General features: G+C 40.6%; 1 protein-coding gene across 1 annotated transcript; it reads right to left on the bottom strand.

Annotated features, from left to right (window-relative positions):
* Positions 1-482: 482 nt before the first annotated feature.
* acer1 (alkaline ceramidase 1) lies at positions 483-8,444 on the bottom strand. Its single transcript, XM_084547539.1, has 7 exons — positions 8,366-8,444; positions 6,171-6,283; positions 5,947-6,061; positions 5,174-5,312; positions 3,425-3,562; positions 3,198-3,335; positions 483-2,844 (listed from the first exon to the last, which is right to left on the bottom strand). Exons 1-7 carry the CDS (start codon positions 8,370-8,372, stop codon positions 2,667-2,669), a joined length of 828 nt encoding a protein of 275 aa, XP_084403665.1. The 5' UTR covers positions 8,373-8,444; the 3' UTR covers positions 483-2,666.
* Between the last annotated feature and the right edge of the window lie 1,868 nt (positions 8,445-10,312).

The raw sequence follows: 10,312 nt of genomic DNA, 5'->3' as shown, positions 1-10,312 counted from the left end.
TGAACACATCAAACCCACTACCATCCATGTTCTGGTTGAATATATTTTGTATTTTTATATTTTTGTATATTTGAGAGCAAGTTTCTATAGTTTCTATATTTTATTTTATTTTATTTTATTTTATGCGTAATGAGTGCAACAACACCAAAGCAAATTCCTATATGTACAAACATGCTTGGCAATAAAGTCTTTTCTGATTCTGATTCTGATTCTGACTCAAGTTGTTGCATGTATCTTAACGTTTCATCTGCAGCGAGAGCAGGTTTCTACTTTAAGACGTTTCTCTTCAAACAGAAGAAAGCGAGAGCTCCTTGCAGTCAAAGTCTCAGCGGAGCTCAGACTTTGATGTGAGATTACCGCGGCCTCAGCTAGAAGGTCACCACTCTCTCACTGGCTTGGTGCCTCCCCTTCTCCGTCTCCTGCCGCTCAAACTGAGCTGGCCTCTCGGTCAAGCCCGAGGTAACGGAGGCTCATCTGGGTGTCCGACTAGCAGTGAAACGTTTCAATCTGTAGAGAGACTCAAATTTCACACGCTTAGCTCAAAGCTTTATTTATAAATCCAGTCAAGTCAAACCCTAAAGTAAAATGGCATCAGTTGTGAGCAGATCACGTAAAAGGATGTCTGTGTCCCGAACAGGTCAAGAAACACAATATTTCACATTCAAGAAAAAAAAAATACAGAATGAAACAGAAACATATAAACATATTTGATCATTTATTCTGTCCTTATTTCTGCTAATGTCATTGCTGATTATTTGCTGTAACACCTCATCGTACACAAGAGGTCACTGTTACACTCTGAAGTGAGGAGAACGCCTGAGCACATTTGTTTTTTGTTTTTTTTGTGTGTAAAGGCTCCATTGTTGTATCTATTGTGTCCTTCAGGAAAGACCATGTGAACAGAGGCACAGTGTCCCCGAATATTCTCAAAACATCAACATACTCTGTAAAAAATGCTTGTTACAGGTGGTTTTCAGTGAATCAGGGTCAGCCATATGTACATAGGAGATTTGCACGTGATTGTCGGTCAGCCATACAGATGTGCAGAGAAATATCTGATCCACGTGTGAGTGAAATGTTTCTGCTGCAATTCAAAATCTTATTTTATTGTATACCAACAAGCTAGCTACACGTTGAGGTATTTTAAAACACATCTGTGGAGCTTCACTCCGAGAGTAACATCGGTTAACAATGGTTTCACTGAAGAACGCTCACAGTACATCAGTATATCATGAAAAGAAATCACACAAAAAACACTTACACGGTCCAGAAACATAATCTCATTTCTCATCAGTCATTCGGGAGGCATTTTATCAAACCATTCGCCTTCTGTAAACTCTCAATCTCACCTCAGTCTCACGATCATCACCTTAAAAGCTCAAAAATGTAAAGAAAACCTGTAAAGTCACAGCCCCTGTAGAAATTCAAAATCAGTCAGCTTATTTTTTATTTTTTTGGTTTTATGTGTTATTTTCTAAATCTAAACATGTTTTTCTAGTCCATTTTCCAGTACAGAGTTGAAAACTGAACATCTGGACACAGATTTACATAAAATTACCTAAAACTGTTAATCTAAAATCAACTCAGATCTCTGTTGTCTGAGTTGCTGTAAAACCTGAATGGATTATAACCTGCAACACAAACTTACACGATAGTTTATTGTCTGTATTGCTAGATGGCCAACTTGTTATCGCTGTGCTCTGTTTCTCTGCTTGTCACTGGCACGCAAAGTCGATGTACAATTTTGCAAAAACTAATCTAACTAACTAACTTCTATATTGTTCCTGTGCTTGAAAGCAAACTTGGCCAATCAGCTGATTCCGATGATGTTCTTTAAACGTTCATATCTCTACAAACTAATAGTGTTAAAGCAAAATCTGAAAGCGCAACGATCTCACTGAGTCAAATGTCTGAAAATAGTAAAAACATCTGTTTCAGTCCACATTTAACAAACTTATGGACGGGAACTGTTTCACAGATGACATTTGCAATCTTGACTTTTGACCAAGATTTACTTTTTCACATGAAAATCCCCTCAGGCGGAGCACACTGGTTTAAGCTGCCGGCATCAATTAACCAATGTGTTTGTTTGATCCGCTTGAGAAACCCTTTCACACCTCTCTCTCTCTCTCTGTCTCTAACATCAGATTACGAGGATTCATGTCAGCAGTTTGTGTTACTTTTTCAACCCCCGGACATGCTGACATTTACACCCACTTCCTGGCCAGCTGTACAGAGGTGAAAAAGAAGATATAGTTTTCTCTTCGATCTGCTTCTTCCACAAATATTTTACTCTAGTTTTTCCACGTCAGCGTAATGCGTGTCTCTCCTTTCCGGCTAAAAGAGTAAACTATTTCCCTCTCTATTTAAACAGTATTGCATCTCACGTCCATCGACACTAGCAGGACATTTTCTGCACTTTTCCATTCAAAACAACTGTAAACACTTTAGTGCACATTCTGTAATCCATCCATGATTTATAATTATCCTTTTTTAAGATCGGCAAAGAAGCCTAACTTGGGATTTATCTGTAAGTTTCTGTAAGATAGACATTTGATTCCTGAGGTTTGAATGTTGCTGCTGGAGACTTGACATGTGGTAACAATATGGTCCTGCTGAGATCATCATCAAACAGAAATGTTCTTCAAACCTCGACCTGAACGCTGCTAGCAACGTTTTTGAGTCTTTGTGGTGCCTTTCAGGACAATGTGCGGCAATCCGACAGCCCACTTATCACAGGGCCAGTACTGCAGTCCAGGCAGCGAGTACGGTATCTCGTAGTTGGCGTCCAGGTAAGCTATCAGGGTGCTGGCGTACGCTACAGCCATCACGATGAAGATGTGCCTGGAGGATTGATCAGAGCAGAACAGAGATCAATGCACGCTACTAATTGGCTTTAATCAGCAGAGGTAGAATGTAATTTGATGGGTTGCGTTCATGGGCAATGATTGTGGTCAGGATGGATGCAAAAGTGAAGGAGGCATTAAGTTTAATATGTGGTGAAGTGATTAAATGCTCTAGTAAACTCAGGTTTTAAGACTTTTTGAACATTCAACTTAGAGCCTTCCCTAACGCCCTAACCCTAAGTGCATAAATATATTCCTCATATTGATGAGGACCTATCACTAAACTTAAACAAATGGGTCATAAAGAAATGTTGAGGAACGGAAAGAGACACATTGCAAGCCAGGACTTACCAGAATCCGTGCAGGTAGCAGAAGTTTAGCCTCTGCCAAAAGCTGCAGCCAAAACGGTCACTAATCCAGCAGGAGATGGCGAGCACCCACAGAGCCACCGACAGCTTGGCGAGACGCAGAGCCTTCTGGTCAGTGCAGCTGAGAAAGCAGGAGAGGGATATAGGTGATCACGGTAAAACGAAACCGCGCCGCGACACGGCCACAGGAGAAATGTCTCTTTTTCTCACCATCTCATCTCAAGAGCCAGAGTGTAGAGCAGATGGAGGCCGAAGCAGTTCAGAGCGTAGGCGTTGGCGGTGGGTTTCACAAACGACGACAGTGTGGAGATGACGGTAATCAACAGGACGAGCCTTGAAAATGTGGACCTGTGTTTGGACGAAGAAAAAAAAAGCTTAGAGGCAGAAGTTCAGGTGCATTGACACGCGACAACCGGACTGATAAAGATGCAAAATACACCTGAATTTCTCCAGAAATGAGCAGAGGCTGTCTCACGCACTGAAAAAGCTTCCTGTTTCAGTAACATTATTATTCTAGGAAACCATCTGACAACAAACCTGATATGCAGGTCATGTTTGCTCTAACCTGCAATAGCTGGCATATCAACATTTTAACTGATAAGATACATTCAGGGGTTATTGTGCAACGTCTTCCATTCAGCATCTGAAAAGCCTGGTGAATGCAGCTCCAATATTCAGTTTGCTTTTAGCTCCTTCCTTAAACAAATCCCGAGAGATATACCTGTCTGCCTGGCTGCTTAAAGAGACAGATATTTCAGGTGTCTGGTTAGCTAGACGCCAGCTGTGTCTGTCTGCTGTCTGGTGCTGAACAGCTGCCTGCTGCAGCGGCAAATAATACGAGAGCGAACCACAACAGTGTGTGGGACCGTCGGTGTTGTGGAGAAGTTATGATGGATGACTTTAGGATGTAGCTTGTCGTTCACGCGGTTATGACATATAGACGCCACAGAGACAAACGGCTTAGCAACGACCGGGCAACTTAATGTAGAAAATGTAAAGACATAAGGAAAAGATGAGGCTGTTACACATACCAGCATTTTACTCATGCACAAAGATAAACCTCTGTATATCTAAATTGTAATATTATCAATGTCAGCAAACACAGCCCGTGAACTCGGACGCCATCAAAAATGTGTGAGCGGTCTTTGGTGTACGTTGTTATATTAAAAATATATTTTACAAACTGTTTTGCCCTTCTGCAACCCCACTGGCACAAGTGTCCCTCGGGTTTAATTACACTACAAAAGGCAAGGCCGAAAAGAGGTCTGAGAAAACACCCCACTCCAGCTGCAGAGCCTCACCTGGTCTCACCTTTCCCCCGTTTGCCCCTACACCAATGAATCATCTGTTTTTGTAACTCTGTAGTTGGTCTCACTTTAAGGTGCGGCCCTCATGCCGGGTCGCAACACAGCCATGAAGTTGCTTTTATAACTTTACTGCATTTTAATTAGCTCTATCAGCAGCTGTAATATGACGTTCGGGGGACAAACCCAGGATTACAAAACGCCTCTCCAACATTAAATATTAACTTCAAACTTCTTCCACCAGGGGCCGCCTGTTGGGCCCCAGGAGGATCTACGCTCAGGAGGACCAACTCATCAGTTTGAACATTTTTAAACATATTGTGAGGTTATTGTGGGATGGTTTCTATGCGCTAATTAAAAATGTATTCCTCTTTCATTCCTCGAGGTGAAATATTTACACAAGTTGGGTGGAGATTCATTTTTAACACCTCCCATACTGAGACTGCAGCACCTCGATGACACCCGTCGGAGCCGTCAGACTGGCTCCTCGGTCGGGTTAGGTTAGGTTTCACAGTGGCGTGTCATTTGTTTTTGTTGCTGCTGTTAAAGAACAGTTGATCGGTGCGTGAGTCCTTAGAAACCTCTGAATAAACACTGACACAAAGATGGCGGACTAATTCGAGGAAACCGGCCACGTGCCGCCGGGTAAGCTTACCGGTCTTTTATGAAGGAAGGGAAGAGTTTACGGGGGAACCAGATAGAATATCCCACCGCCAGCACCCACAAGATTGACAGCTCATCCAACATCTGGCCGACGAAACTGAGAGTCATGTGGAAGTACGCCGAGAAGAGGCCTGGAGAGAGAGGAGAGAATAGGTGCTGCTGTTTCAGTGGGAAATAAATCACTTTTTTGGAGATGTCACACAGGGACCAAATAAATCAGATGTGAAGAGAGTTCAAATTTGACATAAGGGATAAATCGATATCTAAATTAGATACAGGGGAAATAAAATAAGACAGGTTGAGCAGGTCATTTGTCCCTCAGGCCATAAGACTCTACAATGCCGCCCTTTCTAATAAAGTCTATCTATCTATCTATCTATCTGTCTATCTATCTACTTAGATTTACATTTTAATGTTCATTTCTTAAAAGAAAGCAAGGAGAATTTGGTTAATCTCACTTGCAAGCAGGCTTACTCTAACACTTATTGCCATATTAATTAATATTCAGGCTATTTTCTTCGTTAATTTACTAATTATTTCCATTTAAAGTGAAGGAAATAGTTATAAATCCTCGTTACATGTTCCCAAAGTCTTGTTAGGTCAATTGATCAAGTGGAAAAGTCTATTTTTGCCCTTTTTGCTTGCGACAAGCGCTGGAAAAAAAAGAGTTATTATTATTAATTATAGCATATGATAAATCTTTCTTCTTCACATCGGTCCATTTGTGTGCAAGAGAGAGAGAGAGAGAGAGAGAGAGAGACTGACCCACAAAAATCATCATAATCCAGACCACGTGGATGGCCAGGTTCCTCTCTTTGGCGTAAGGGTGCAGCAGGTAGAGCATGATAGGAGATATGATGAAGAAGAAAAAGCTGCTCACCTGCAGGAAAAAAAAATAAAATTAATCCATGCAACAATAAATTAGTCAAACATAAAGGACGCGCGTGACTAGACAATATTGTGTTTATTTTGCAGTCAAGCGCACTTACAGTGTTAAAGTACTCCACCACGTGCTCGGAGTGTTTGTAGTTGTCTTCACACCAGTCGATTTCTGAACTCTCGTAGGAGAAAACTCCCGCCATCCTCTCACTAGAGTAAAAACCTGAGAGACGGCGAGATGGGACACAAATTATGATTACTTCTGACCAGTCAACAATAAAGCGCACACCTGCAGTTTAGCAAATTCAAATAAAGATGTCTGTTCTCTACCAGCAGCAATATTTGTGTATGGAGTTTATGGAAATCTGAATCAGAGGTTGTTTTTTTTTTTTCGTTTATTGCACCTGCAGTCAAATGTGGATTGGCAAGCTTTCACGACTTTATTTAAATAGAAGGGGATGAACCCACAATATTTCCTTCAGTGTTTGTTTGAAATCAGCATTAATGGACTAAACTTTCGTACCCTTGTCAGAATCAAAGCAGAGCCAAAGATGTTTTTTCTCTCCAAACCTATAGTTTCCCCACAGATGTTCACACTTCAACCACAGCCCCACCACCAGCCTCTTAAAAAAAAGTCCAAGTTGCTCTTGTTTCAGCTTGTTTTGAGGATTTTTAAGATCTGAATGATTGACAACTGACATCCCTCACAAACTTTTTGGCTCTTAGTGAAAACTAGACTTCTCATAATTAGTATCAACCAGTAACCATGATAATAGCAATTTCTCAGATCACAGAAGCAGGGGCGTAGCACCAAATTCTGGGCCCTGTACACTCTTAATGTCAGTGGGCCCCTATCCATGGCAGTGTACGAAGCGCGTGAGCAAAAAAAAATTTTCATGGGCCCTCTCCCTATTTGAGCCCTGGGTAGTCAGGTCCCCCTTTCCCCCCTCAATTAGATTTTTTTTTAAACATACCTTGAACACTAATAAACATACTAATAAACCTGCAGTTATTAAACACAAGTACAACCTCAAAAGTAGTCAAGTAAATGTAGTTAATTAAATACTAAATACTACTTAAATACTATACTATAATTTGAAAAAATTTCCCATGAGTATTGATCAAAAACATCCCCGCTAGTAAAATTATATACATAACTTGAATAATTTTGCAGTATTATCCTGAATATACCAGTCAATATACCTAATTCTCTAATAAACTAGCAATTAAAGTTATCAACCACGTTCAATGGAGTAAAAAACTGAATAAATTGAAAATATTAAGGACATTATACGGTGGTAAAAGTAGCTGTTATACAGAAAGACTCATTTTAGACTACTATATATAAGCTAATAATAACAACAGTACACTACTCCACACGGTAGATAAATATCATGATTAATTTGTTGACTTACATTAATCTTTAATAATTATTAACCAGCAAATACATAATAATAAAAATACAGTGACGTAAAACATGAGTATAACCTCAAAGGTTGTTGAGTAAATACACATTTCGCCACAGATTTGTACTGTGGCAAAAGTGGTAAATAATCAATAGTAAAATAATATATAATAATAACAACAACTGCTACATATGTCCGTGCTATTGTAAAAGTTCACATGGTGATCAAAAACCTCCTGCTCGAAAGTAAATCTTATTTTCTGACATTTTCTTAGATTTTTTTTTTCTACGTAACTACATAAATTTTGGATTATTAACCTGAATATACCAGTAAATATAGTTGTAAAGTAGGAGTTAAAGTTACCAAAGACATTCAGATAAGTAAAACTGAAAATTTTAAGCGCAACCTTAAAAAGTAGTCGAGTAAATGTATTTCATATTTAAATTCCCCCACATACAGTAGCAAAGGTAGTTAATACAGAATGACATATCTTAGAACAACGTTATATAATAATGACAACACTGTACATGTTGATTACTAGATAAACATGAGTTCAGTTCAAAGCACTGAGTACAACCTCAAAGGAGTAAATGTGTATACAGTAGATAAGATATATATATATGAATATAGTAGATAAGACTTGATTGGATATTAGAAATTAGCCTAATTGTGACTTATTGTATGATTATTGTGTGGACCACTGAGCCCCTGAACTCTCTATTGATCCCCACGGACACTGCCAGCAATAACAATCGGACTATTCCAGTGATTTCCTGATGACAGGTGACACAGTTTCACCCCTGGTCCCGTCTAAAAGGACACCTGTAGAGTCTAATTAACCCTTAATAAGTTAAGTTAAGTTAAGTTAAGTTATAAAAGTATAAAGTATCAGCTCTTACCTCCCATGTCGCAGCCTTGCCAGCCTCCAGCCCGTCAGTGCTGCTCCGCTCCAGGTGGGACGACAGGTGGATTTGAAAGGGGGGGGGCGTGGCATCGAAACGCTCCCGAGCCTGTTGAACGGGACTGGTGCGACACCGGTGATGATCACGACGAGCGGTTTCGCGGTTGAACGTGAATATGTAACAGACGTGACATGTGTGGAATTTGTTTTTAACAGTCTCCGGGAACTCAGTAAACCGGTTTGGTGAATATTACAGAGGCAGAAATAGTTTAGAGAACACTCAAACGCGACACAGCAGGAGGTAAATGTGACTTTAAAGGTGCTGTGAACTCAATAGTCATCTGTTTGTGACTTCACCTGTTTGTATGTCTAAATGACTCATTAAAACGCCATAAACATATAAAATGGTAATGATAAAGAGGTGTTACAGGTTTCTGCTGCACCTGTAATCACAGGCTCCGTTCAACCGGTCCATCAGCCTCCACCGGGTCGTTTCAAAATAAGAGCACAAACGTGACGAGCAGGTGTGTTGGAGGTGGTGGTGGTGGTGGGTGCGTTTGAGTTTCATTTCACATCTATTGTAGAAGTATTTATTCCCTTTTCTTAGTGCAAAATAAGTACAGCAGTGCGGTTATAGTTAAGGAAGATTTACACTGCTGTACTGTGATTACTAATGCATGAATGTGTGCATAATTTAAAATGTTGCAGCTGGTAATTGTGCCTAATTTTAATTACCAATATATTCACTGATTTGCCATTAATTTTAAGCAGTAAAAGCACAATATAATTTAGCTGTTAATCACTTAATTATCAATTTAAAACTACAAAACTTTGCCTTTTAGGTTGTTGTAGTGGAGTGTAAGTAAAAGCTAATATAAGAACAGTAAACCATGAAACAGCCCTGACCATCAAGGCATGGATTCCACTAGACCTCTGAAGGTGTGCTGAACTTTAAGATCCTTTAAGTCCTGCAAGTTTCCAGGTGGGGCCTTCCATGCCACCGACGCTAGACTGGATTGAAATCTGGGGGATTCGGAGGCCAAGTCGATGCTTTGCACTTGCCGCTCGAACCGTTCCTGAACCGTTTTGTGCTTTGCGCCAGGGAGCATTGTCCTGCTGCAACAATGCTTGGTGTCAAAGTCCAATCCACGTGAATGGCAAGAACCGAGGTCTCAAAACACAACGTTGCCAGGAGCAGCACACAGCCTCCATCTGCTTGCCTGCTTTCCCCTAAATGCATTTTCACACAATGGCTGATAATGCTCTCAAACTCACGGGTTGTCAATAAAATCAGAACTAGTGCTGAGTCACGTATTTGATTTAAGTGTTTATGTAATCTAGACTTCTCCTGTTAATCACCTGGAGCAGGGAGGGTATAAAACGCAGCTAGTTTCCTTCGTCAGTAGTTGGAGGTGGTTGGAGTGTTATTGTATTTCATTGTGTCTCACTAGAGTTAATAAAAGGTGAAGCTTTTCCGTGGATTTTACCTCAGTCTCATGCCTCTTTCTACAAAACAAACTTGGAAGCCTCCACCACTCAGACTGGCAAAGATAGTCAGTGTAATCCACTTCACCAGTCATAATGTTGTGGCTAATCGGTGAATGCACTTTATTACAATCCACCAAACACACACTGACCTCTGAGGCCGATAAAATAATCCCTCAGAGGCCCGAATAAGCAGCGAAAACCATGTGTGTGGCACCAACCACGAGGCTTTGGTTTGGCTTCGGTCAATCCGATTACTGCAGAGATTTAAATAAAGTCCTGCCGGCTGCTGAGACACTGAGCGTGTTTTATACACACCTGTTCCTCTTTTTTCACACCTGCCACACTGCGTCGTCACCTGCTGACTATTTAACTGTTTGCATCAGTCTGAGAAGAACAAAAATCTGTTGTTTGCCTGTTCAGGAGTTTACGATGACGACACATTTACCCGGAGGCTACA

Source organism: Chelon labrosus (genome assembly GCF_963514085.1).
Source record: "Chelon labrosus genome assembly, chromosome: 7".
Taxonomy (NCBI): domain Eukaryota; kingdom Metazoa; phylum Chordata; class Actinopteri; order Mugiliformes; family Mugilidae; genus Chelon; species Chelon labrosus.
This window is presented reverse-complemented; position numbering and strand designations above follow the sequence as displayed.

What these genes read in the sequence shown, in the direction of transcription:
- acer1 (XM_084547539.1), bottom strand. An exon ending in GATTATGATGATTTTTGTGG is followed by an intron (nt 5,313 to 5,946) that starts GTCAGTCTCTCT and finishes CTCTCTCTCCAG; the next exon opens with GCCTCTTCTCGGCGTACTTC. An exon ending in CTGGCTCTTGAGATGAGATG is followed by an intron (nt 3,336 to 3,424) that starts GTGAGAAAAAGA and finishes CTGCTTTCTCAG; the next exon opens with CTGCACTGACCAGAAGGCTC.